Genomic DNA, 26,774 nt, shown 5'->3' on the forward strand with positions numbered 1-26,774 from the left:
CGAACGTTAGGACGCGCTCCTGCCGGGTCCTCAGGGGCCCAGCGGTTCAGCGCCACCTTCAGCCCAGGCCGTGACTCCGGGTCCTGGGATCGAGTCCTGCGTCGGGCTCCCCGCGTGGAGCCTGCTCCTCCCTCTGCCTGGGTCTCTGCCTCTCTCTGTCTCATGAATAAATAAGATCTTTATAAAAAAAAAAAAGTGCTCCTTCCTTCTTGCCTGGGGGTCTGGCCTTTCCCACCCACCTCCTTTCCACCCATCGCCGCCCGTGGTCGGGCCGGGGGGATGGGAGGGACGGTTGGGGGGGGGGACTGGGGTGGGGCACTCAGGCGACACACGGCCTGCAGTTTCCGACGTTTTCGAGATGAACGTCCCAGGGACACTGGCAGTTTCCGAAATGTTTCAAAAACATTCTTCAAGGACCGGAAATCCAGGGACAGTTGTGTCTGAAGTGTGGGAGGTCAGGTGTCCGTGCGCTCCTAGTCGGGCCGTCGCCAGTTGGGGGACCCACCGCTGCTCCCCATACCGCTGTGCCAAGCTCCCCGCCCGGCCAGGCGCTGGCCCCCGCTGCTCTGCGCCCTCCGCGCCCCCAAAACCGCCCCTGGTTCCGCGTCCCCCAAGGTCTGGGCTTCGGTCCCTCCGCCGCTTCCCGTCCTCCAATCTTCCTACCTCCCGTTTTTCAGAAACCGCGGAACTCCTCAGATCTGCTTCCTGCACCTTGTTGGTCAATATGACCCTTGAAGACGCTTCCCCGCCAGATCTGAGCTGCGGAGCTTCGTGCTCAGCCCGGGGCCTGCACTGCAGCCTCAGGGAAGGGCGCTAACCCTGGGGGGCTGGGGAGACCCGGGAAGGAGTCTGCACCCTGGGGGGACTGGGGAGCCCCGGGAAGGAGTCTGCATCCAGGGGGGGCTGGGGAGCCCCAAGAAGGAGCCTGCACCCTGGGGGGGTCTGGGGATCCCTAAGAAGGAGTCTGCACCCAGCAGGGGGAACCTGGGGAGCCCCGGGAAGGAATCTGCACCCAGAGCTATTGAATGCCGTAGTGGAGATATGAACCTGTCAACTGAACCTTAGAATTCGTGTCAATCTGGTGTCCTCATTACAGAAGGTTTTTTTTGTTTTTTTGTTTTTAAGATTTTATTTATTTACTCATGAGACACAGGGAGAGAGGCAGAGACCCAGGCCGAGGGAGAAGCAGGCTCCACGCGGGGAGCCTGACACGGGACTTGATCCCAGGCCCCGGCGTCACGGCCGGGCCTGAAGGCAGGCGCTGCGCCGCTGGCCCCCCAGGCGGCCCTATAGATGTGTTGAACAGGAAATGTGCACTTCGCCTGGTGGTTAAGGTCTCGTTTACTAGAAAGCTTCCTATGTCACAGCCATTGCCTCTCAAGTTCTCGTCCCAGAAGCTTCCGGAGTGACCCACGGGCCCGATTCAGCAGTAGCGCCTGCACCTGTAACCCGGATGCAGGGGGTCAGCCCCGTGAACCCTCGGGGGGTCAAGTGGCCCTGCTGGGGGGCAGAACACCCCCGATGAAATCTTAGATGCTGAGAGCGCACCACGCTGGGGCCTCCCCGGTGGTCAGCCAGCCTGGCCCGGGGTGATGGGCGTGAGGCGCAGAGGTGGTGCAGAGGGTCCCTCGGGGGGGCGGACGCCCTGCGAGCAGCAGTCCAGTCGTGGGCCGGGAATGGCCCGGCAGGTCACGCCTCAGGTTGGGACTGGCCTTGGCCACTGAGGGCCGCGCTGGGCCAGAGGCCGTGGCCGGGGGGAGTGGCAGGAGGCAGTGTGACCTGGTACGCACATCATAAAGCCCTGAAATCCACAATGAAGTCGGCCGACGGGCACCAGGCACCTCGCTCCGACGGGGAAGCTCCCGAGGGGGGATCTGAGGTCAGGGCCGGTGGCCAGGCCCTCCGTCCCCTTAGCACCCGTGTTCCGGCCAGTGCAGCGCACGAAGCGTGGCCGGTCCATTCCAGGGACACGTGCTTGAACCATGGACCTTAGAAAACTGGGAGGAGGGCTGAGCAGCAGCTGCCGGCCCGAGAAGGGTCTGCTGAGCTGTGCCCCACGCCCACTGCCAGAGCGCGGACGCCCCTGGGGCCGGGCTGGCTTCTCCAGCCTGTTCGTCGCTCACAGGGCCCGATGCTACGGGGCCGGTGCAGCTCCCAGTGCTCCCGCCACTGCCCCCGCGAGGCCTCTACGGGGAACTCCCTGGACCAAGAGCGGCCGGAATTAGGGGAGTCGCGTTTGCCCCAAATAGCTGCATTGTGTCCTGCGTGTGCACCCCCTTTCCCGGGTCCCTTTGCTCTCCGCGAGGTCAGCAGGCAGGCATTCGGAGGGCAGTGCTTTATTCTAGGCGGGTCGTGACGGGGAGATCTGGACATGCGGCCTTCACTTCCCCCCTCAGCCCCCCTCCCGGTGACAGGCGCTCATGAGGCTCGGGAGGGCCACCAGGGCACGGCTGTGCTAGCTCCGGGTCATGCTGGGCAGGTGGCAGCCTCCACCCTGTGGACCAGGGAGGACAAGACGGGAAGCAAAGGTCACAGAGAAACTAGGGAAGGACCAGAACTAAGGGGAACGGGGGGATTCTCTTCCCTGGTAACTCGAGCAGGCCTCAGGCCCGTTCCCAGCAGAGGCGCCGCCGGCCGCTGCCCCGCTGCCCCGCTGCTCCGAGGTGGGGGGACGGGCTCCTGGCGTCGTCCCCAGTGTCACCTCCAGCATAACGTACTCCTCCTGGGGAGGATGAGGGGGAGGCGGCGGCAGGGGGTTTAGAGGTCGCAGCCACAGGAGAGCAGCCGAGGGCGGGCAGGACCCCCCGAGTGGGCGTCGCGCGGGTCCATGCTCCCCGCACCCGGGGCCGCCGGGCAGGCCCTCGGGCTCCTCTCCGCACCGTCACCTCCAGGCCCCGCAGCTCAGCAGGCCCCATGCGGCGCCCTGGGCGGGCAGCCTTCAGGTCCTGAGCACCAGGAGCCCCCCAAAGGCCGAGGCCGCGGGGCTCCTGCTCCTCAGCGACCCCCGGGTCAGCTCGAACCACACCCTCTCGCCGCGCTGCAGCTCAGCCAGCGCGAAGGCCGTCACCGTGCCAGCTGCCCTGCCGTCCTCCGGGGAGCCCACAGGGGTCTGGCGGTGGCCCCCGAACACCAGCTGCCCGCTGCCCGGCCCGGGGCCGAACTCCACGCTCACGGCGAACAGGTAGACGCCGCGCTCGGGGGCCAGGAAGTAGCCGTGATCCGGGAAGTAGCTGCCGCCCACGTTGACGTGTGTGGTGTTGAACTTGACGGTCTGCGGGGCCGCGGTGCCTCCTGAGCAGCTGGCGTAGAAGGCCGCGGGGGAGCCTGGAACGCAGGGTGCCGCTCAGTGCCCGCCTCCCCACCTGCACATCGCACCTCCATGCCTGCCCATCCCCTGCCAGCAGGGGCACCGGGCACCCTGGCTGACGGCCCATGCCCCAGTGGCACCCTCGGGCCGCAGAGCCCCCGCCAGGCCAGCAAGACGGGAACACCAGCGCCTGGTCTCTGCCCCCTGAGCACCCCCTTCCCCTCCTGACGCCCCGAGAGCCAGGCCTCCCTCCTCTGGGGAAACCGGGGCCGCGGGCGCTCGACGGCTGCCTGAAGCTGCGCGGCTTTGCCAGGGCGAGACGGCCGGCCCCCCACGCTGGGGCACCCACCCGGAGCCTGGGCTGAGGGACCCAGACGGGCCCAGAGGGCGAGCCTGCGCCCCCACGCACGCGGGCCAGCACCGGGACCTCGTGGGGCGAGTGTTCGGTGAGCCACAGCCTCCCGGCTGCCTGGGCCGAAGGGGGGCAGGACGGGGCCACGGGAGGGGAAGTGCCGTACCCCGGGCTCCGGCCATGACCCTGGTCTTGGCACCGATGAGCCACGTCCCCTGGGCACTCCCCCCGCTGTCTGTCCGTCTCCTCGCTGAGACCAAACTCCGAGTGCCCGAGGGGATGAAGCCAAGCTCTGCCATGGGAGGGCCCCGCCAAGTGTGTAGAGACCTGGCCCCCCACAGCCCCAGTGCCTGGCTCCCAGCCCAGCAGCAGGCCCGGGGTGGGGACCGCGCGCCTCATCCTGGAAGGCTCCGGAGCGGGCAGGGGGCGGCCCTGCAGCACCCCAACAGGAGCTGGGCGCTCGCCCGGCCGCAGGGACCCCGCAGGGCCCCCGCCCGAGCCCTCCACAGCCGCCTGCAGGCAGCAGGAAACTGAGGCCGGCAGGTGCACTGGCCGCGAGGGGCTGTGCGCTGTCCACAGGGCAGGCGACCTTGGGACGGGCCCCGCAGCCAGGCCGCTACTTCCCACACACCGGGCTACCCGCAGTGTAGACAGCCCGAAGGCGGCCCTGTCCCCAGTCCTGTGTCCGGAGGAGGAGTGGCCACAGCCCCGGGGCCAGCCTCCCCGGGCAGGGTACAGTCACCTGTGTCTAGGGTCCCCTTCCCAAGGCCACACGCAGGGATGGGGGGGCCAGGAATGGGGGCAGCACACACGTCAGCCTCCGAGCTGGCGACCCAGGCCCCGGGGCCCTGCAGGGACCAGGCGTCAAGGGCCTGTCGCAAAGGAAGGGCCAGCACCCTAGAGACCGCCGGGCAGGGTGCAGGGCTCCCTGTGCCACCTACGGCCGTGTGACCAGGCCCTGGGCCCTGACCGTTAGCGACTCCATATGGCCACGCACGGGGACCCGGCGGGGCAGCGGGAAGCGCCAACCACAGGGCCACAAGGCCTCCCAGCCCCTCCTGGGGGGCTGCCGCGGCAGGTGACCCCAGCCCCTGTGCATGTGTCTGTAGGGGAGCAGGTTAGAGACTGCGGGGCATGGCGGGGAGGCGGGAGGATCTGAGGCCGGGCCTGGGGCTACCCCAGCTCCAATGACGGTTGGCCAGCGGTGTGGACACGAGCCTCAAACATTTAGTGGGGGCCCCCGCGGGCTCCCCAGCCTCCGCCCCGCGACCTCTGCCTCCTGCCCGTGAGGCAGCATGAGAGGCCCCGGCCTGAGCAAACGGGTCAGGGCCAAGCTGGCCCTCAGTGCTCCTGGGGCGCAGCCTCCCCAACCTCTCCCACGCAGGCAGCCCTGTACCCTGACGCCCCGGCCTCCCCAACACCCTGGCCTCCCGGCCTCCTTGGTCCCCCCAGCCTCCCTGATGCCCTGGCCTCGGGCACTCACTTGCCTCCCTGCCTCCCTGGCCTCCCTGATGCCCCAGCCTCCCCAGCCTCTCCAAGGCCCCAGCCTTGGGCACTTACCTGCCTCCCCAGCCTCCCGGCCTCCCTGGTCCCCTGGTCCACCGGGTCCCCCCCGTCCCCCTGGTCCCCCAGCATCCCCGACCCCTGGCCTCAGGCACTCACCTGCCTCCTTGGCCTCCCGGCCTCCCTGGTTCCCCGGGTCCCCCCGGCCTCCCCGATGCTCCAACTTTGTGCACTCATATGCCTTCCCGGTCCCCCCAGTCCCCCTGGTCCCCCCAGTCCCCCGGGTCCCCCTGGCCTCCCCGACGCCCCGACCTCGTGCACTCACCTGCCTGCCCCAGCACCGGCCCTCTGGCGGGCTCGTCTGCCCCGGGCTCCACTTGCTTCCTGTCCCTCTTGCGGGTGCTGTCCAGCCCTTTCTGCCTCTTCCCCTTCCGGCTCAGCATGGCCTGCAGCTGCCCCAGGTCCAGGCTGACGTTGGCCGCCAGGAGCCCTTGGAAGTTGCCAAAGAGGCTGTGGAAGAGGCGCTGGTGCCGCTGCAGGTCACTCCCGGTGGCGGCCAGCGCCTGGCCCAGGCCGTCAACGGTGGCGCAGAGGGTGGTGTTCCCGGCGGGCCCGCAGCAGCCGGCCACACGGCCCAGGTCGGCGTCCAGGCGCTGCAGCTCTCGCGCCAGCCCCGCCGCCCCAACGGCCTCCAGCGCATCCACCCGCGAGGCCAGGGCGCCCCAGGCCAGCGCCTGCTCCTGCAGCCCGGCGGCGGCGTCGCGCAGGGCGGCCACGATGTGCTCGTAGCGCAGGGGCAGCACAGCCGGGTCCTCGGCCAGCCGCTCGGCCATGTCGTCCCCCAGGAGCGCGGCCAGCGCGGCCTCATGGCGCAGCGCGTCGTCCAGCAGGGCCGCAAAGTGGCTGCGCAGCCGGCCCAGCTCCTGCCGCGCCTCAGCCTGCGCCTCCTGCAGCGCCCGCACCTCGCCGTCCAGGGCCCGCAGCGCGCTCCGCAGCCGCGCCCCGTCTGCCCGCGCTCGCTCGCCCTCCTCCTGCTGCGCGGCCACCGCGCGGGCCAGCGCCGCCACTGAGCTGCTCAGGGCCCGCAGCTCCGAGCCGTCGGGCTGGGGCCGCTCGCCCAGGTCGTCGGGGACGCCGTCCAGGCCCGTGGGGAGCTCCTGGCAGGTGCAGTCCTTGGCATACCTGGCGAGGTCGGCGTGGCCGCCCTGCAGCTGCTGGACGGTGAGGTTGAGCTCCAGCAGCTGCCGTTCCACCTCCTCCCTGTTCTCCTCCAGGATCAGCGACTTCTCCATGAGGGCGATGCGCAGCTCACGCAGCGCCGTGTGGTTCACCTGCAGCTCCCCGAGCCGCCGCTCCACCCTGCTGATCTGCTCGAAGGTCTCGTCGGACTCGGAGTACAGCTCCTTGATCTCGTCGGCATGCTGCGCCAGGGTGGCCCCCATGTCCGCCAGGGTGGCCTGCAGCTCCGCGTCCCTGCGGCCAGCCGCCGCGTGCAGCGCCGACACATTCCTCTGCAGCTGGCCCAGCCTGGCCTGCAGGCTCTCGGGCTCGGGCCTGGCCGCTGCCCCCATGGGCTCCTGGGCCCTGAGGGCCCTCTTGACCTTGGCATCCACATCTGCCTGGACCTCGGAGAGCGACTGCTGCAGGGAGAGCTGCTGGGCGTGCATCCGCTCCTCCACGTCCTGCCGCAGCTGCGCCACCCTCTGCGCATTCTCCTGGACCTTGCTCTCAAATTTGGCGCCGAGCTCCTGGAAGTCAGCCCTAGCCACCGCGCTCTCCCGGACTCCCCTAATGGCCTGTCGGTTGGCCTCCACGTCCAGGGACAGGTTTCTCAGGGCTTGGGAGAGGCCGTGCAGGCTCTGGTTGAGGCTCCTCCAGGTGGGGCTGAAATGCACCTGCAGGAAGGTGTCCAGGTGCAGCGGCAGCACCTGCTCCAAGGATGTGCCGGGAACCTCTGCAACAGAGACCCGCTCTTACCCATGCTGCCCTCCCCCAGCAGGGACCAGGGTGCGTCCTCTGAGATCCTGGCCCTCTGGCCTCCCTCCTCTCTTGCCCTCGGGCCTCACCGGGCTCCGTCTGATTTGCCTCCATCGCGGCGGCTGTGAGGTTGCTTTCCAGGGCCTTCCACAGGCCCGGGAGGCCGTCTGCCACCTGGTGAAGGTCATTCTGGAGGTCCTCCAGCAGGCGCCCCTGCCGCCCCAGGACGTGGCTCAGCTCTGCAGCCCGCTGGCCTGGAGACATGGAGACAAGCGTCCAGGCCTGCCTCCCCGGGCCTGGCCAGACCACGGGGTACACAGAAGGAAAGTTCCAGGTTCAGACGGAAATCTCCGGGGGGGGGGGTAGGGGAATGGTGATGTCCTCTGAGCAGGAGCTCAGCAGCTCAGCTCCAGAGGGGGGAATGCCCACCCACGAGCCCTCACCCTCACCCTCACCCAGGACCCGCAGCAGACATGACTAATCGATCTCGGCACACTTTGCTCCTTGGCTGTGTGGACGCGGCCTCTCTGTGCCACTCGGGCAGCCCTTGCCAAGAGATAGGCGTTCACCGCATGACGAGACTCGCTCACCATCCCAGACGTGGCCCAGCCTGGAGAGGCCTCACGAGTGGTGCCTCTGGGTGGTTCTGTGCGGACTCTACACCAAGGGTGGCATGACTTCCTGGCCCTGGGAGGGCGCGTGTGGGAAAGCGTCCTGCAGGCCATGGGATCTCGCACTGTTCAAGGGCCAAGGAAGGTGCCAGAGGAAACTGTCCTTCCCAGGACAGGGAGTCAGGGAAGGGGGTGCATGTGCTTAGGCAGTGGGTGGCAACCGAGGCCCCTGCAACTCTGGCCTGCTCGGTGTGGGGGCAAGCTGCCCCAGAGCCACAGAAGGGCCTCTGCCGCTCGGGGCACAGAGACTTCCCGAGCTGGCCCTGCCCTAGCCCAGGAGAAAGGGCCTGGGAGCGCTTCTCCGCGCCTGCCTACCCCTCCTGCACCTTCTAGGCAAGCAGCATACCAGGTTCCAAGGCGACGGGCCCGTCCCAAGGCTCCTGCAGGCCGTCACCTGGGTCCTCGGGCTCAGGGGTGGCCGTGGGATCTGCAGACGGGAGGCGGCCGACGGTGAGCCCACAGGTCAGAGCACCCACCGGACTTGGGTGGGGAGCCCCGGGGAGCCCTACCGTGGTGCTGGCAGTCAGGGCCCGCAAAGCCAGGGCAGCACTTCCAGGCCACGGAAGCCAGCACCTTCTGCTTGACCTGGTACACCGGCTTGTGGGCCACGCGATACCTGGGGAGAAACGGCCAGCTCGGTGACGCCAGGGCAGCCAGGGGGGACGCGAGAGGGTGGCCCGCCCTGCCCCATCGGACCCCCACTCACATGACTCGGACTCTCTGGCAGTCCGGAGCCCCCTGCGGGCATGGCTGCTGCGAGTGGACGAGGAATTTCTCTGTTTTGCAAGCGGCTACAAAGGTCACCAGCCTGGACTCCTGGTAAGGGCACCAGTTACTGGAAGACAAGCCAGGAGAGAGGCCTCCTGAGCACCCCAGCCCCCCCCCTCCCCCGCCCTGCGATCTGGCCTGGAGGTCAGCAGTGGTGCCAGCCCCACCCCTGCCTCCCCGCCCACCCACACCCGATGCCTGGGATTCCAGAACCCATTAGCCTGAGAAGAGAGCACTCTTGCATTATTCATCCCTCCTTCCACTCAGGACAAAAGCTCCAGGAAACCCGCCCTGCAGGAGCATCTGACCACGGCCCCTGAACCAGCGGCCAACCCAGAGAGGCTTGAGAGCACCCCCAAAATCACACAGAATTACCCATGGGGCCAGGATGGGCTCTCGGGGGTTTCTCTTGGGGCCAGGGAGGCAGCACAATGCTGCTGGGGCTGGAAAGAGGCCTGAGTTCAAATCCTTGCCGCCCAGTCCATGTGAGCTGGAGCGAGGCACTTAGGGCTTTCCCCCTCGCCCATGTCTCGGATGGAGGAGCTGCTCCGCTCCTCCAAGTGTGCAGGTGAGGACCTGGGGCCTGGCTCCTGACAACACTGCTGCCCCGTCACTGCCACCTCTTTCCTGACAGCAGACCAGGCTGTGGGGAGGGCGCCTGCACCCTGGCCATTCCCCGCGTCATGGAAACGGACTTGCAAAGAGTCATGGAAGTGGACAGCTGAGAGTAGTCCCCACTCCAGGAAGTTCTGCAGGGCTGGAGGTCGCGTGCAGCCTCTCGGTCTCTGCCCTTCACCCCTTCACCAGGCTCCTTCGCCTGGTAATCAGCTCCCAGGGCTCTCCGGGGTAGCAAGAGGCAACGACCCGCATCGCTCAGCTCGTGGCCACTGAGCTGAGCAGCACCCAGTGCCAATACAGACACACAGACCTTCCCTGCAGGGTCCCAAGGGGAAGCAGGCAATCGCAGGTGGCGTGGAAGCTGCTAGGACCCAGGGAGCCATCCGGGAGGTGGTAACCAGGCACCAGGAGCTGTGACAGGCGTACGGCCCACAGTGCAGGGGTTGGGCAGGCAAGGGGCACAGAGATGCTGAGAGGCCAGGCCGTGGGGTCCTTGAGTGCCCGCTGGGGACCCGGCCCGTGTCCCCAGAGCACGGAAAGCTATGAAGGGGTCTGAGCAGGGAAGTGCTGTGAAAAAGCCACCCTGGCTCCTGGGGACAGAACAGACAGGAAGGGGCGAGCTATAGGCGGCTGTGTCAGGGATGTAGGTGGGAGATGTTGGCAGGTCCCATGGGTGACAGCGGCGGACGCAGAGAGAAGGGGCACACTTGTCAGATAGCAGGAGGCAGTGTCGGGGGCCTTGCAGGTGGAGCGGCGCGGCTCTCGGGCTGGGGGTGTATTCTCTGGGGCCGGCCTCCGACCTGGGGCCGCCGGGTACCACCGCACAGGGATTCTGCGGGGGTGGAGCGGGGAAGGAGTGAGGGGGACCGAGTGACGGCACCCGTTACGAGGCCTGGGCCCCCAGACTGAGTTCCCACTCGGTTCTCAAAGCCTGGCAGCCAGCCTTCCCCCCCTGGCAGCAGACTGAAAAAGCGTGTCAGGAAAATGACCCCACTCAAGAGGACGGACCGAAAACACGACAACATCAGGGGCTCCCTGTGCAATGGCCCAGCAGGGCATAGTGTGACGAAGGAGGTCAGGAAGCCGCATCCGCATGCCCAGGTCCAACCAGCTTCGTAGTCTGCTCTCAAGGGGGCAGACATCTGAGACGACTCCTGAGAAAGTTCTCCGTACAAAAGGGGGGAGGTTGGAAAAAGCAACTGGGGGGAAGAATGAACTTGGAAAAAGCCAGCACTGTGCAGAGAAGTCCCCCAAATGTGTACTGATAGCCCCAGATCGATAAAGGAAATGACTGCATCCAAGAATCAAGAATAGGAAGCTACTGGGGCACCCAGGGGCTCCATGGTGGAGCGTCTGCCGTCGGCCCAGGGCATGACCCTGGGGTCCCGGGATCGAGTCCCACGTCGGACTGCCTGCGTGGAGCCTGCTTCTCCCTCCTCCTGTGTCTCTGCCTCTGTCTCTGGGTCTCTCATGAATAAATAAATAAAATGCTTTTAAAAATCTGAAAGGGGAGCGCGCTGAGGAGGAGCTGCCACCCGCTCCGGAGCAGCCCCGGGCCCGCCCACCCACGTCCAGATTTTTTAAAAATCCAACGTCTAATGGTTATGAAGACCACGTGGCCAAACCCCGTGGGGATGATATCGGGAGAACGAATTTAACTGTCAACTACTGCCCTCGAGGCGTGACCCAGGATGAGGCACGGAGTCCGTTCAGCAGCATTGGTGACATGACCCTGCAGAACCCACTCGGGGTAAGACAGAGGGCACAGCCCGGCCACCGCGCCATGAGCCACGTGACCGAAGGGGCCGAGAGCAACCACATGCGAATGGCCTGCGGCTCCAGCCAAAAGCCATCAAGGTGTCGTCCGTACCCCAAGCTCAGAAGTCATCAAAGACGCCAACCTGCGCAGCGGTGGGCTCCCGCAGACCGTGACCCGGACGGGGAGGGCGTGCTCTCTCAGTTCGGGGGAGCCACCAACTCCCGGGGCCTTGCGGATCAGACCACAGGTTTGTCCAGAGGGGTTGCGTTTATCCGGTTCGACACACGGTTGGAGGCGGAAGGGGCAATTACCAGTCTCAATGGTCATAAACTCCCAGGTTCCTCTGAGCCCACTACAGTGAGGTTTGGGCCAACCCCAATGGGAACCAACCCGTGGCGCTGCTCTCCCAGCGGTACTGCTCGCCCGCCAGGCGGTTCGGAGGCCCGGTTCGCCGCCAGGCGCAGAGATTCAGGTTCTCCCCTGTGGGTGTAGATCACGAGTGGGCTTTCTGGTGTCAGTGTCCCAGGCGATGCATCTTCAGGCTGGTGCATCTTCATCTACAACCTCGGGCGGGATGCTGATGAGGGGATCCTCTGGCAGATGTTTGGCCCCTTTGGGGCGGTCACCAATGTGAAAGTGATTCGCGACTTCAACACCAACAAGCGCAAAGGCTTTGGCTTTGTGACCATGACAAACCATGAAGAAGCCGCCATGGCCATAGCAAGTCTGAACAGCTCCCACCTGGGAGACAAAATCCTACAGCTTTCCTGCAAAACCAACAAGTCCCACAATAACTTGCTCATGCTTTTTTTTTTTTTTTTTTTGTATGGAATAGATAATTAAGAGTGAAGAAGTTGAAACTTTTTTGTTAGTGTACAACTCATTTTGCACCAATTTTCACAAGTGTTTGTCTTAGTTTAAATGAGAAGTGAAAAGGTTTTTATACTCGGGGATGCAACCGACATGTTCAAATGTTTGAAATCCCACCATGTTAAACCAATGTAAGTTTCTTACGTTATTTCCTTTAAAATATATATTAAACAGAAATCTAAGTAGACCGCATTGACTAACCAGTCCCTCGGGACGGTGGTGAGCCTGAAGCATGCTTTAACTTCTAAGACTAACATTCGTTTCATTTGGTGTCTCCACACACTGGATAAAAACACAAAAAAACAAACAAACGAACAAAAAAAAACAACAAAAAAGGCATGACCTTTTAGTTTTAGTTTTCAAACGAAAGATGTTAGATGCTGAGTGTGCGTTTTCTCAACCGCTTCAACATTTTAAGCGATTTCAGCTTTGGTTGACAGGAAATTGCTTTCCCAAGCAGGTGCCATTGCCACCTCCTGCTCACTCAGCCCCAGGGCTCTGCAGGGGTCCTGGCAGTGGCAGCAGGCCGTCCAACGGGGGGCTGCCACCGGGGAGGGGGGCTGTATGCCAGGCCCTCCAGAGAAGGGCACGCACAGGTTTCATAAGCTCAGGCGCCAGTGGGAACGGACCAAAGAGTTTCAGGGAAACTCCAGTATATTCCAGAGTCAGATCTAACTCCAGGGCATGCCTGAAGACATGCTGCTCCTCTGACATCCCGGATTTCTGTGCACACGTTGCATGCACGGTGCCCCGCACACCAGGTGCTGGTGTTCCCAACCATTTCTCCACTTTCCAAGAGCAGTTCACATAGCTCGAATGCCTAAGATTGCTCTATATTTTAAGAATACAGAAACAGGGCAGCCCAGGTAGCTCAGCGGTTTAGCGCCGCCTTCAGCCCAGGGCCTGATCCTGGGGACCCGGGATCGAGTCCCACGTCGGGCTCCCTGCAGGGAGCCTGCTTCTCCCTCTGCCTGTGTCTCTGCCTCTCTGTTTGTGTGTCTCTCATTAATCAATAAATAAAATCTTTAAAAAAAAAACACAGAAACATTAGAGCATTGTATTTCTTACATCCCTTCTCGTGAGCGCTAGACTTGTTTCCATTTTAGTCAGATTTTGTTTTGAAACTTTGCTTTCATATGAACACTCAGCAGAAAAGTACTCACTTCTTGCCAGTTATCTATTAACAAAAAAAAATTTTTTTGATTTGTAGTTTTAAAGATTAACCCTCCCAAGTTCTCTGCATAACTGCCTTGACATTTTGGGTTGTTCTGTTAATTTTCTTTTGCTTTTTTGTGTTTTTTGTTTGTTTTTACTTTTGCATTTAAGACCATTAAATTTTATTTTGTTCTGCTCGGAAAAAAATAATAAAAAAAATAAAAATAAAAATCTGAAAGGAAAATATCTCCAATTTAGAATCCTATACCCAGCCTAACTATCAAAGTCAAGGGAGCAGAATAAACACATTTTCAACCAATCAGGTCTCACAACACTGCCCACCCCAGGGCCCTTCGTCATCAGGGAGCTACTAAAGCAGTGCTTTGGAATCTTGCCGTCAGATCTTCGCGTCAAAGCCACCGTGTGGCACTTCATAAAGAAGAGTCTCTGGGCTGCAGTAGATCAGTGGGGCAAGTGTCTGGGGCTGGAGCTGGGCCTCAGCATTCTCAAGCGGCCTGGGAGTTCCAAGTCAGAGCCCAGGAGGTGCTCCACTTTGCCAGAGGTGCCCCAGCTGCACAAGCCAGAGCACCCAGACAGAGGAAAGCAGGGTGTCAGGAGACAGGAACTCCAGCAGGGAATAGAGGGGAAGGGAGTCCCCAGGAAGATGGCACAGGGAGCGCCCCGTGCAGCCACGGGCAGGCAGTGTAGGCCAGTGTCCAGACCGGAGCACAGCTAGGGCTCCGAGAGCCACGCCACCGAGAGACCCTGGCGGTCAAGCACCTGACACGGACGAAGGGGGAGAGCAGGTGTGGACAACGAATGGGCCAAGAGTTTGGGGCTGAGTAGTGACAGAGACACTAAGCCAAAGAAACAAAAACCAATGGAGGTAGTTGTTTATTCCAGGGAAGACAGAAGGTAGGAAGCTGCGGGGGTGCTGGGAGGACTCGCGGGGTGTTTCTTCTCAAGTCTCCACTTGGAGGAGCGAACAGTCACGTAGATGTAGATACTCAAAATGACAGTACGGGAGGAGGAGGGGCAGGTGGTGCGTGTGTGCATGCACTTACGCACATGTACGTGTCCTTGCACACCTACGTGTGCACAATGGGGTTTGGGTATGGGGTGGGAATGAAAGCTGAATCGTGGGGGCTGCTACTTCCCAAGAAGCAGCAATCTAAACACGTCAGTTAGAGACGCAGGTCAACGGCAAAGGATTCACCTGGGGAGCCAAAGGTCCTGCCTCTGGGGACCTGTGAGGACAGGGGCTTCTGACTGTGTCAACTTAGCCCCTAGCCACAGCTGACCCTGACCCTGATGTCAGCGCAGTTCTTCCATAAAGGGGCAGAGAGCAAACACCTCACACGAAGCTGACTGTATAACCTGTAGCGCCCAGCGCCAGGCGAGACTGTGGACAACAGGTGTCAAACCCAGTGGGGGGCCCTTCCGTGGGTGCCCTCTGCGGCCACTCGGGTCACATGCCCATGGAACCCGCCGGACTTCAGGCAAAGAATGTTTACTCAGCACGTCAAGAGCTGGACCCACAGCTTCGGGGCCACAGGCGGGGCGGCCCCCTGCACAGGCCAGTCCAGGACCCAAAACTCCCGCCCAGGTGCCGGGGACGTGCGGGGCCGGGGCCGGGGCCAGTGGTTCTGGGGGAGTGTGCGACCTGCGCGTAGGGGGCGCAGGCCAAGGATGGCAGCAGCCGGCCCCCCGCAGTCCGAAGGCCAGGATGCCTGCTGAGAAATACCCGCGGGCAACCAGGCCGCATTCTGGGCTCCCCCTCCCGGGGCGCAGGTTGCAGGAGGCCCTGCCGGACCGTGGGTGCGTGCCAGCCTGCCCTGGGGGGGGGCGCTGGGACTTTCCACCCCAGGCTCCTGGGACCGGAGGCGGTGCCGCCCACCCTTCCTGCCCAGGAACTTTCTCTCCTGACCTGCCCAAACCTCGAGCTCCAACTGTCGACCCGCCCGCGCTCCCCCTCCCTTGGCAGCCCGTCCCCTTGGCACCATGCAGGCTGCTGGCCCATGGGCCCTGGGAACATTCCTGACCTTTGCTTTGGTTTCCTCCGGCTCCTGGCAGCTTCGTGCTGGCCCCAGAGCCTGAGCCCCATTGTTCTCAGTGCACTCCCCCCCCACCCTCCCACCCCCATGTGCCCTCATTTTCTGGGGCCCCCTGCAGCCCCCCCAGGCTGCGCCCCATCAGGAGAGCATCTGCCGGAGCCCGGGGTGGGGGGTGTGGCCCTTCCTGTCCCCCTTCCTGGACCCAGGGTGGCCTTGAGCAAGGCCGCCCCACCCCCCAGGATATGTGAGATGATTCCCACTTCCGGCCTCCCTGGGGGCAGAGGGAGGGGACGGAGGCCAGGGGGAGCGAGCTCCAGCTCCAGGGAAAGTGTCGTGGGTGGACGTGCAGGTGCCACCATCTGGGGGGGCGGTGGACGCCGAACGCCCACACAGCACAGCCCTGGTCACAGCACTTCACCGGCTCTGTCTGTGGGTTGGGAAGGGGCTGAGGCAGGGGCCTGCGGCCCTCCATGGGCCGGGATCCCCTGGGGGTGCCTGGCCCTGCTTCCCGGTGGCCCCGGGCAGGAGCTGCAGCCCTGGAGGTGGCTGTGGCCTGCGCTCCAGTGCCACCCCTGCCTCCGGCCTGACGCCTCCGGGCCCGAGTTCTCAGCCGCAGAGCATCGCAGGTGCTGCCGCGTAGGGCCAGACGGATGCCGGCGTCAGGGCCCTGCCCTGCGCTACCCCCACCTGGGTGTGGGCCCCGCTCGGACGTCCCCAAGAGCTGGTGGCCCGGGGTGGCGTCCCCATCCCTCTGAGCCTCTCGGCCCGTGGAGAGGGCAGCGCAGCCCCAAGCACCTGGAGGGGAGCACCCTGCCCTGGGCTCGCTGGGCCCCCACGCAGGCACTGACGGGCCCCCATCCTAACTGCTGCCCGGTCCCACTCCCACTGGAACCACAGAGCATCGCAAGAGTCCAGATGCACCCGGCGCCGGGGGCCCGGGCTGTGGGAAGCACACAGCTACGTCCCACCCACACCCTGCGGCCCGGCACCCGGCACCCGGCACCCACTTGTTCCCTTTGAACCTGTCCTTGCAAATAGTGTGACCTGGGCCCGTGTCCAGGGCCCCCAGTGCGTACGAGGAACAGGTGGGGGGAACGCGGAGGCCTGGTCCCTGACAACCTCCCCATGGCCCTGGGGGGCCCCCGAAGGCCCTTCCGCCTCTCCCTTCACAGAGGAAGCAATCGGTGGGAAGCTGAGCAGCGTTTCCTTCCTTTCACGCCAGCCCCTCGGCCCCTGGAGGCGCTGACAACCGGGCGGGCGGGCCTGCTGGGCGCGTTTCCCCGGGAGCTGCCGTCCTGGCCGGCGCCCTCCTCGCACCCCGTCCCGCAGGGCCCACGAGGGCTGGGGGGTTGGAGCCCAGTCGGAGGAGACAGGGCTGGGGGGACTGGGCTTGGCGGCCTGAGAGCAGACCTGAGTCACCTGTGTCCCCAGCCCACCGGCCACCTGCCCCCGTCCCCAACCCATCCCACCCCCCACCCCCGCCCTGCACTGAGCCGGTGTGACCCTGAGCAGGCCCGACGGACACTGGGCGGGGGGTAGGTCACGCCGCTCACTCCAGATCCGTATGAACGCCAGGAGCCGTGGGGGTGGCTCTGTGTGCCCTCGGCTGTGTGACTGGGGCAGCTGCTGAGCCTCGGGCTCCTCCGCCACGCGGGCTGTCGAGAGCGTCGCCAACATTGGGAAGGGGACAGCTGAGATGGGCCCAGGGAGGGACCTCCAGCTCCGGCCCTGGGCCCAGACTGGGGGTCCGGTTCTGACGCCACCGCCCGTGTCCAGCGGGGCCCCGGAGGGGTGCTCCCTGGCTGCCGCGGGCCCCCTGGGCTCAGACCGGAGCAGGGCGCCCTGCGTGCTGGCCGCCTACCCCAGGGCCAGCCTGAGGACCCGCACCAGCCCCCCTCGGGCGAGAGTCCAGGCCCAGGGGCGTCCGTCTTCTGTGACTTGGGCCAGGTCAGCCTCACGTAGGCTCCACTGTCAGTTCACCTGCTCCCAAGAACTGCAGCCACTGCCGGGCCGGCGGGAAACTTCCGAAAGGACTGTCCCTATCGCCCCTCTCATGCTAAGGGGTCGATGGCAAGAAATGATCCTGCCGAGCCCCGGGTCTCCCACCTGCCACGGCCAGGCCCGGAGCGTCCTGCGGCGCCCGGTCCGGGCTGGGGGGGAGGGGCTCCCGAGGGAGCCTGGCACGTGGTCCTGTTGAGCCTCACTGGCGGCCCAGCAGGTGAGGACGTGGGAGGATGCTGTGGATGGGCGACCGGGGTCCCAGGAGACCCTGTCCGGCGGGGCTGGGACTCGGCTCCCGCACGTGACCGCCCCGAGGTCAGGTGGCCCTTACCGTCTGCCAGGGTCCCCGCCGGGGTCCTCAGCCTCTGCTGTCCAGGCCCCAGGCGGCCGAGGGCTGGGCGGATCTGAGCCCCGGCTCCCTGCGGCCTGCGCCGAGGCCCCCAGCAGCCCCCAGCCCAGGGGCCCCCCGAGGCCCAGCAGCAGCGTCAGGATCATCCGGGCGGCGGCAGCTGCACCAACTGCTGCTGACGGTGACGTCGTCTTCGACTTAAGTCTCAGAAGGAAAAGAAAGCAGAGAGACAACAAAGAGAGGAAGTGGCCTGGGCCGGCCCACCAGGCGAGCCCCGTCCGGCCCCCCCCCCCGCCCCCCCACGGCAGCCAACTACCCAGGCCGGTTCCTGTGCCTCGACAGGACTCGGGTCAGGGACACGGGAGGTGTGGGGCGCAGGAGGCGGCTACAGCACGTGCGTCCCCGGGAGCCAGGAGAGGAGTGCGGGGCAGAGTGGGGCCACAGGAAGGGGGTCCGTGGCCGGGAGCCTGCTGCCCGTCCCCGCTGGTGGCCGGGATACGGGGGGCACCTCAGGCCTACTCCATGCCCTTTGCCCCGGGCTGTGGGAGCCAGCAGGTGGTGGAGACAGACAGGGATGGGGTGTCCGGGGTGGGCGTCGAGGGTGGCACTGGGGGCTGGAGGCTGGGCCACGGGGAGCCCTCCTTGAACCCTCTGCTGGATCCTGTGGGGGGTGACCCCGGTGCTGGTGACTCACCGGGCAGCCCAGGCTGGTCCTGCGGGAGGTTGACCAGTGTTGCCTGACCGGCCCGAGGACCCTGACCCCGCCCTACCTGGGACGCTGGTAGCAAAGCCACCTCCCCTCTGAGCGCCTCTGTCCCTGGGGGGCAGACACTGGCCCCGGGCCTGCCAGCTCCAGGCAGGGGGGTGGGTGGGGGATGCATAAGGGCTGGTGAGGGATGAGCCGCCCAGCCCCCCTCCCCCTCCCCCCCTGCTCCCAGCAGCCCCGCCGCCGCCGCATCATCAATATTTCACGGGCGTCAATAAGAGGCGGTGGCGGGGAGGCGGCTGCAGCAGTGCTGGCACCAGCTCCGGCCACCGCTCCCCGCGACACTCAGCCTCCTGCCCTGCCCACACCATGGACGTCTTCAAGAAAGGCTTCTCCATCGCCAAGGAGGGCGTGGTGGGCGCCGTGGAGAAGACCAAGCAGGGGGTGACGGAGGCGGCCGAGAAGACCAAGGAGGGGGTCCTGTATGTGGGTGAGTGCGGCCGAGGCAAGGCGTGGCAGGCCAGCCCTGGGGCCCAGCCTGAGCCCCCAGGCCCAGGGAGGCATGGGGGGGACCCGGCTGTTGAAGCAGGGTGCCAGGCCCTGGAGCCCCCGTCCCCTGTACCCCAGCCCTAGTGTCCCCCGTCTCTGCTCTGCCCCTCTGCCCCCCAGGGTCCCTGGGGCAGGACAGCGAGAGGGCAGGCGGCCCGCAGACATGCCTGTCTGTGCACCCACACGTGCAAGGGGGCACGGATGCAACCCAGGTCCCCGCCCCAGCACCCCCTTCAGGCTCCATGAGAAGCCTCCATGGGCCGAGCCAGCAGGTGCTCAGCACCCAGGGACCCACCCTGTGGAGGGGCAGGGGGAGGAGCCCGAGCCCCGGGGTCCTGGGCAGCCCCCCAGCCACTCGGAAGCCGGTGACTCAGCTCTGTCCTGCGCCACTTCCTGGCAAGCTTGGCCTCTGGCAGCCCCCTGCCCATCGCCCCTGCCCGGCGGCCACTTCCCATCCATCCCCTTCCTCCAGATGCGGCAGGAAGCAGCCTTTGAAGGGACTGCCGCTGACCCCACAGCTTGCCCAGCTGTTCTTTTGCCCTGACGCCCCCGTTTCCTCCCCAGGAGCCAAGACCAAGGAGAATGTGGTGCAGAGCGTGACCTCAGGTGAGGAGCCTGGGACAGGGGCCGCAGGGCCAGGACCTCCAGGGGCCCCGGCTGGTCCTGAAGCCCCCGGCCCAGGGTCCTTACCCGCAGCTGGGACCCAGAGCCCTGCAGGGCCTCCTGCTGCCTCAGGGTTTCTCTGGGGTCAGCGGGGGTGGCCCAGGGCCTCCAGTTCTGAGCACTTAGCCGGCCAGGCCCAACTGGGGGAAGGGGGGGGCGCAGGAGGACAGGGCCCAGCCGCAGCCACGTCCCCTTGCAGTGGCTGAGAAGACCAAGGAGCAGGCCAACGCTGTGAGTGAGGCCGTGGTCACCAGCATCAACACGGTGGCCGTCAAGACGGTGGAGGAAGCGGAGAACATCGCCATCACCTCTGGCGTGGTGCGAAAGGTGGGTCCCCGCCCCAGCAGGCCCCTCCCGGGAGGCTCAGGAGCAGCCCCACAGCACCCCCCCCACCTCCAGGGAAGCGCGGGTGGGGGCACCACGGGACCTCCAGGCCCCTGGGTGTGGCTGCTGCAAAGTGAGGCTCCTCCCACATGCTCCTGGCCTCCTCGATGGGGTGATGGGGCACAGCTCACCAGGGCAAGCAAGGTCCCCCGGCCTCCTGGGCGGCACTTCCCAGGCCACCAGGCTGCAGGGGGGAGGGGGGAGCGCCCCCTCGGAACCCCACCCTGCACAGGTGCGGGGCACTGCGGGGGCGGGGGTGGGGGCGGTGCAGGGCAGCCTGGGGTGGGTGGCCAGCTGGCCAAGCAGGCTCAGCTTGGAGCACTTTACACTTATTAACTCGTTTAATCCAAAAAAATCCCCGGGGACAGGGCGTGGCCGTGAGGCAGGGCGAGGGCCTGGGTGCGGGGCGGGGAGCTCCAGTGACCAAGCATTGGCGACCCCGGCTTCGGGGAGTGCGGGGCCCTGGGCGCCCACCCTCAGGACCAGCCCAGGGCCCCATGTCCTCTGAGTGGCCCGCCCCTTGCACCCTGGTGACCCCCGTGGCCCCGGTGACCCTGTGCCTACATGGGGGGTGGGAGCGCCCCCCAGGAAACTTTCTCCTGGATGGCCCTGAGCACCCAGTGGGCTGGTGACCATCTGTGCCTCTGGGCACCACCCAAAGGTGCTCTGGGACCCAGGCCTGTCCGACCCCCAGCCCCCAGCTAGGGAGGCCCTGGAGTGTGGCAAGGGCCTGGAACGAGGGCTGGTGAGCACTGGGGGGCGCCCCGAGGGAGACATTCCCTGGTGACACCTAAAAACCAGTCGGATGCCCACCCAGTGAGCCTCGGGGATGCAGCACCGCCTGACAGCTCTCCACCGGCCGGCCTCAGGTGCCGCGGGGCAGCGGGACAAGGCAGGTGGCCGCCACCCTTTGCCCAAAGGCCTGCCCCACGGCTGGCACAGTCTGGTGCCCTTTAAAGCCCCTCGGGGGCTAAGACTGGGATCCAGGCTGATTACCCCGGCTGGCGCTGGGTGCAGCTGTGCTCCACCGCCCCCCGGGGCAGCCCACCTTAGGTGAGTATGGGGCTGGGGCAAGGGAGCAGGACGCAGGCAGTGGGAGGACTGGGTAACCCCAGCTGGCCCCCCGCGGCCCTGCTGAGCCCAGAGCCCATCTAGGAGGCAGGGAGAGAGAAGGGTGCTGTCGGGCTAGGGATGCGCCTGGAGCAAGCCAAACCTGATCCCTGCCGGCCCCATCGTCTGGGCTCCAAGGCCTTGAGCCAGGTGCTCAGCCTCCCTGGCCCCATGAACAGAGATGACATACCCCTCCTCCGAGGGTCACTTAGGGGGCAGTCAGACAAGGGTGTACGATCCTGTGACTCAGCGACGCTGAGGATGGGGCCAGGCAGGCCGAGCTAGGGTTTCAGGGCTATGCCCGCCCACCTCACCCCACTGCACCACACCCCACCCCACCGCACCCACTCCACAGGACCGTGTGCTGCCCAGGAGCCTGCGGGGAGCGAAGCTGGGCTGCAGGGCACCTGGCGCCCCTGCGGTGGCCCCCCATGAGGCGCTGTCGCTCCCGGGGTCAGACGGGTCTCACACTCCGTCACCTCCCGCCCTCCACTAGCCGCGGGGTTCGAGCCCTGGTTGTGGCCGGCCTCCGCACAGCCCACATGCTCCCCTTTGCCCCCCGCAGGAGGACCTAGAACAACCCGCGGCCCCCCAGGAGGACAAGGCAGCCAGAGTGCAAGAGGAAGTGGTTGAGGAGGCAAGTGCTGGGCTCCCAGAGGGCCCTGGGCCTGCTTCCCCGCCGGGCCCCAGAGCGCTCAGGGCAGCCGCGTGAGGTCCCCCCAGGAATGAACCCTGGCCCTGTCCACGCGGGGTGGCCACGTCAGGCTGTGTGTGAGGGTCACTTTTTCCCCCCAGGCCAAGAGTGGAGGAGACTAAGGCACGCAAGTCAGCCGTGGAGGCCCCAGGGAGCAGGCCTCCGCCTCGGGCCACCCTCCCTCGGAGCGCCCAGCCCTGGAGCGAGACCTGGGTGCCCGTGTCCCTGCGCCCACACCCAGCGCCCCACAGGCCTGTCCGCCCAAGCTGCCTCTGACGCCTTCCCCTCCGCCCCCTCCCTCCCTCGAGGCCTCCGACCCCCGGCCCCTCGGACCCCACAGATGCTGCTGTGAATTCAAATAAATTCCAACTAGAACTCAAGCCCTCCGCGCCGGCCTCCCGGGCCCGGGCCCCCTCGGTGCGGCCGCACCCAGATCGGGAGCTGGGCAGCCTGCCAGGGCTCTGGGAAGCAGGCCTGGGGCCAGGTGCCCCGCAGGCAGACCCTGGGCATTTCGGGAACCTCCTGAGAATAGGCACCCTAGAGACAACGGGATGCCCACACAGTTGTGTTTTTACGTGGAGGGAGTGGCCCCCTGTGGCTCCCGCAGACAGCCCAGCGCCGTACCCGGAGCCCACGGTAACCAGAGCTGCTCCACTAGGTCCGTGGCAAGGCCTCTGAGCGCTCCTGGCGCACGCGTGACCCCATGGCTCCTCCTGCTGGGCCCCAGCCAGCCTGAGCTGGGCTTCCTCATCCGTCACCAGAAGTCGTGTCCAGGATCATTAGAAGAGAGGACCTCTGGGATGCAGGAGCGCAAGCCTCCACCTTGAAAGTAGTAAAAATGAGCCCCTCCCAGGTCTGAGCACTTCACCTAATTTAATCCTCAGGACAAACTGTTGGTATGACCCCAATTTCCCCAAGAATGAACTGAGGAACGGAGGAACAGAGAGGTTAAATAACTTGTTTGAGAGCATAGAGCGAGGCAGCCTGGGCCTGGGCAGACGCCAAGGTTGCCTGCTTCCAGAGCTGCCCAGTTAACTCCATGCTCTGCTACAGCCACCCCGACGGTGTGGACTGGTGTGCTTATGGCAGATGCCACCCCTGCCAGGGTTTCAAAACAACCTGGGGACCAGGCTGGCAGGTGCCCTATATGAAGTGCTATGGGCATCGTGCCCGGGGTCCTGTTCAGAGGCAGCCGAGGGGCTCCTTCCCCTTTGGCACCCAGATGCTCTGGGCTCATCTGGGTGACTTGCCCCAAGCCTCCAGCCAGAGCTGAATTCACGCCTGCATTCAGCCACTAGGGAGACCACCCCTTTGTCATCCTGCCTCAGTGGTGGCAAGCAGGGGTCAAGGCCAGCCCTGGTGGCTAGAAGCCAGGCAAGCACAGCTGAGCAGGGTTGTCTCCCAGCCTGCTGGCCACAGGCACCTGCGGCTGAGGAGGCAGAAAGGAGCAGAGGGCTGCTGCCCCCCCAGGCCCCCAAATCCCACCGTGGGAGGAGTGAAGGGTCTGGAAGAGGTTCAGGGCAGTCGGGGTGGTTACTGCTCCTAGGTGAGCACACAAGCAGGCCCATGCATGCCTGGGAGCGTCCACCTGGGGCCTGGGTGTGCCTGAGAGTTCTTTGGACTGTAAGAAGAAGAGAGGAGAGGCAAGACCAGAAGACTGGTGGTGGGGGGGGGGGGGGGGACACCTAGACCCAGTCCCTGTGGACAGTGCACCACTAGGCTCCCAGGGCCATCTGCCTCTGCTGAAGGAACCTAGAAGGGTGCCTGGTGATGATTGACTCCTCCCCTGCACACCTACTCAGGGCCCGTTCCTGGGCTCAAATGCCAACCATCTAGGTGTGCCCCGTCTTGGAAGCCTGTAACCCACCCCATGGCACCTGCAGTACTCTTAGCCTTTAAAAACCCGTGGGTGTGGGGCCTGGGTGCCTCAGTGGTTGAGCCATGGGTTGGCTTCCACCATGGGCATGGAGCCTACGTTTAAAAAAAAAGGACCCCTACTATGTGCTGTGGGCTCCTGGGGCTGTTCCCGACTTTCCTCGAGGAACACCTGGTCTCCCCGTACCCCTCTTCTTACATGAGAAGCCCGAGGTGAATGGCCCCAGTGGAAGGACCCCCCCCACCGCCCCTTTAACCCTCCCAGTAGCACTTTGGGGAGACTGTCTCCCCTGTCTGCCCATCCAGGATGGGGTACACTGAGGCTGGGAGAGAGGGACTTGCCCTGGGGGGTATGTGAACCCAAGTAGTGTGACTAAGGTGCCTATCGCCTGAGAGCCGCTGGGCCGGCCCTATTCCCGCCCCCTCCTCCCCCGCGTTAGAGCCCTCGGGAGCCGACGGTAGGCGGGGCCTGCAGACGGGGGGGGGGGGGGGGGGAGGCGGGGGGAGCGTCGGGAGCGAGCTCCGCGGGGCTCTGCGGCTTCCGCACAGGGGGGTCACCGCTTCTGCAGCGTGCCCGGGGGAGGGGACCTCAGGTGCCCGAGGCTCCGTCCGGTCCAGCTGGCAGGCCCCTGGGGACCCGCGATGGAGACCCCGGCCAGGGCTCCGGGCGCCACCGGGACCTGCCCCCTCCCCGCCCTGCCTGCTGCGGCGGGTCTGCGGGGGTGTCTGCTGGGGGAGGTCTGCGGGCGGGTGGGGGGGTGTCTCCGGGCGGCGCTGCGGGGTCCCTGCGGGCTGTGCGCATCGCGGCTGGGCCGCTGCCGGGCTTTGGGTCCACACCCAGCGACCGGATTCCAGGCCCCGCCTTGGGACGTTGGGTGGGGCCGCGCTCGCCCCCGTGCCTCAGTTTCTCCCTACACACCAGCGCCGCCCACTTCCCCGAGGTTGCCGTGGAGCCGGGGCCGCGCTCAGCAGCCGCTCCTGCGGGATCTCAGCCTCGAGGCTGCGGCCACCGCATCCTGGGGGTCAGGCCGCGGGCGCCCCGCTACCCCAGCCCCTCTCTGCACCCCCGCCCCACCCCTGCACCCCTCGGCCCCTCCAGACCCGGTGGGGCCGCCGCCCGGCAGGATGCGCAGGGGGGGGTTGGGGGGGCTGGAGCGCGGCCCAGTCGTCCAGGGCGGGTCTGCTGGGAACCGCCCCGTACCCCCGCTCCCCCCTGCCCCCCCACTACCCCACCCCCGCGCGGGGCGGGCCCTCGGGCACCTTATAAAGCGGCACTGCGCGGGGCCCAGGGCAACTGGCTCCAGCACCCAGCGCCCTCCCGGAGCGGAGCCCTGGCCATGGCCGGCAAGGGCCTGCAGGACCTGAAGCAGCACGTGCAGGGGGCGGCCCAGGAGGCGGGTGAGGACACCCGGCTGCGGGCCCAAGGCGGTTGGGGAGGCCCTGCCCAGGGGCCCGGGCGGGACGGGGTGCCTTCCTGGGGAAACAGGGTGCCCCAGGAGTTCGGGGGACCGGGCATCGCCCGGAGCGGCGGTGGAGGCTGCACGGGGCACCGGCCCACCCCATCCGGAGCAGCCCCCCGTCCCTAGGGGAGGGCGAAGGCCGGGGGCGAGCGCCCGACACCCCAGAACCATCTCTGCCCTGGGCTCTGCGAGGCGCACTGGACCTGATGGGGTGGTGGAAGGGGCCCAACCCCGGCCTTGTCCTGTCCCCCACCCGTTTCCTTCCATGTCCTCACCCCGAGAGCCTTCCTCCCCTCGCCCCAGAGGGCAGGTCCCCAGCCTTGTTTCTCCACCTCCAGCTCTTTCCTCCTCAGGCCTGAGGTTCCACGGCTGCAGGGGGATGGGGGGGGGGCAGGCTGGGGATAGGGAAGGTGAGGAGCGCCACCCCCCCCAGCTGCTCTTCCAGTCCCAGGTCAGCCTCCCTCTGGACTCCAGTTCCCAGTGTGTCCGGCCCATGTCCCAGTCAACAGACGACACCCAAACTAACTCCCTCCTTCACCAGGGCCCCAGTCGCTGAGGGGCCACCTCAGCACTGAGGGAACCCCACAGTCGCTCCCCTGGAACCAAAGTGCTACCAGGAAGCCTGTGTACAAGGCCCTTCCTTCCCAGCCTCACCTTCCCCATCTGTGGCCCAGACTGGTTCTGTCACATAGGCCAGGTGGGGAGGCTTTGGGAGCCAGACCCAGGGCCTGCCTGACGCACCCCCCCGCCCCTCTGGCCCAGAGTCTGAGTAAAGCAGGTTCTTTCCTGTTCAGCAAAAAGGATGAGTCAGAGCTCTGGAGGCTCACCCAGCAGGTGGGACCCACTTGAGCCCCTGGAAACCCTGTTCACCACAGGCAGGAACTCGGGTCCAGAGGAGATGGCCTGACCTTGGAAGCGTCACCTCTTCTCCGGACTTCATCTCCTAATGCCTCCAGTTGCCTGCCCACCGAGGCACTAGCATCATTGCTTGTGTGCCCTCTGGGGCAAGGCACGGAGACAGGGGGAGAGGGCCTCGCAGAAGTCGAGTCCCCAAGCACGGAAGGTGGCAACTGAGGCATCTGCATTAGACTTCTGGGGAGAAACTGTGGAAAAGGGGACAGGGTCCTTCCTGCGCCATGCCCAGGAGCAGCGCCAGCCCAGATTCCAGCTCCAGCCTCCCTTGGGATACTTTTCTCTGCAGTCCTGGATTTGGGAAGAGAAGCAGGGCAGAGGGGAGGAGCCCAGAGTTATAAATAACCACCAACACCCCAGAGGCAATGGAAAGGGTGCCTGTGCCTCACGGGCTGGATAGCCTTAGTCAAAGGACTTTACTTCGATGGCATCGGACCCTTGGGCCTGTAGGACAGGCTACTCTAGAGAAAGAACAGATGTGGGGGAGCAGGGGTGGGGCCCTGTGGTCAGCGACAGGGGCTAAAAGCCTCATCTCTCTGTTCCAGTGACTGCGGCAGGAGCGTCGGCCCAGCAAGTGGTGGATCAGGCCACAGAAGCAGGACAGAAAGGTCTGGTGGGCTGGTGGGCAGGAGGGTGGGCGCCCCAGCACAATCCCCACCCTGTGCAGCCCTCGTCCGGACCCCTCTGCCCTGAAGGCCCTCTGCCCACACTGCTTCCTGGGGATGGTGACCAAGGCCAGCCCAACCCTCCAGGGCTCTGGTTCCCAGGGCCTGGCTCTCATCTGCTTTCTCCTATCCTTCCCCAGCCATGGACCAGGTGGCCAAGTCCACCCAGGAAACCATCGACAAGACTGCTAACCAGGCCTCTGAGACTTTCTCAGGTTTTGGGAAAAAATTAGGCTTCAAGTAATGCCAGAGGGAGACATGGATGACTGGCCTCCAGGCCCTGAGCTGCAGCGAGCCTTTGGCCTGCTGCCCTATTAAAGCCCTGGTTCCTACCTTGTGTCCGCTTCATGCCTCTCCACAAGCTGGGCCCAG

At 65.6% G+C, this 26,774-nt stretch overlaps 3 protein-coding genes and 1 pseudogene across 4 annotated transcripts; 3 read left to right on the top strand and 1 right to left on the bottom strand.

Annotated features, from left to right (window-relative positions):
* Positions 1-2,577: 2,577 nt before the first annotated feature.
* On the bottom strand, positions 2,578-17,594 carry MMRN2 (multimerin 2). 2 transcript variants are annotated; one of them, XM_026005861.2, is made up of 7 exons: positions 17,367-17,594; positions 8,517-8,645; positions 8,320-8,426; positions 8,157-8,237; positions 7,229-7,393; positions 5,488-7,116; positions 2,578-3,324 (listed from the first exon to the last, which is right to left on the bottom strand). In XM_026005861.2, exons 1-7 carry the CDS (start codon positions 17,528-17,530, stop codon positions 2,939-2,941), a joined length of 2,661 nt encoding a protein of 886 aa, XP_025861646.2. In that variant the 5' UTR covers positions 17,531-17,594; the 3' UTR covers positions 2,578-2,938. The 2 variants fall into 2 exon arrangements, with proteins under 2 accessions (XP_025861646.2, XP_072612521.1); XM_072756420.1 differs by having other exon boundaries at positions 7,229-7,435.
* LOC112927614 (ELAV-like protein 1) lies at positions 9,104-16,996 on the top strand (annotated as a pseudogene).
* A 603-nt stretch (positions 17,595-18,197) lies between the features above and the next one.
* SNCG (synuclein gamma) lies at positions 18,198-21,870 on the top strand. The gene is made up of 5 exons (XM_026005862.2): positions 18,198-18,580; positions 19,204-19,245; positions 19,502-19,629; positions 21,362-21,433; positions 21,592-21,870. Exons 1-5 carry the CDS (start codon positions 18,460-18,462, stop codon positions 21,610-21,612), a joined length of 384 nt encoding a protein of 127 aa, XP_025861647.1. The 5' UTR covers positions 18,198-18,459; the 3' UTR covers positions 21,613-21,870.
* A 2,746-nt stretch (positions 21,871-24,616) lies between these two features.
* Positions 24,617-26,734, top strand: ADIRF (adipogenesis regulatory factor). Its single transcript, XM_026005873.2, has 3 exons — positions 24,617-24,763; positions 26,283-26,345; positions 26,543-26,734. The coding sequence occupies exons 1-3, from the start codon at positions 24,703-24,705 to the stop codon at positions 26,644-26,646; spliced, it is 228 nt and encodes a 75-aa protein (XP_025861658.1). The 5' UTR covers positions 24,617-24,702; the 3' UTR covers positions 26,647-26,734.
* The last annotated feature ends 40 nt before the right edge of the window (positions 26,735-26,774 follow it).

The sequence above is a fragment of the Vulpes vulpes genome, chromosome 4 (assembly GCF_048418805.1).
Source record: "Vulpes vulpes isolate BD-2025 chromosome 4, VulVul3, whole genome shotgun sequence".
Classification (NCBI taxonomy): domain Eukaryota; kingdom Metazoa; phylum Chordata; class Mammalia; order Carnivora; family Canidae; genus Vulpes; species Vulpes vulpes.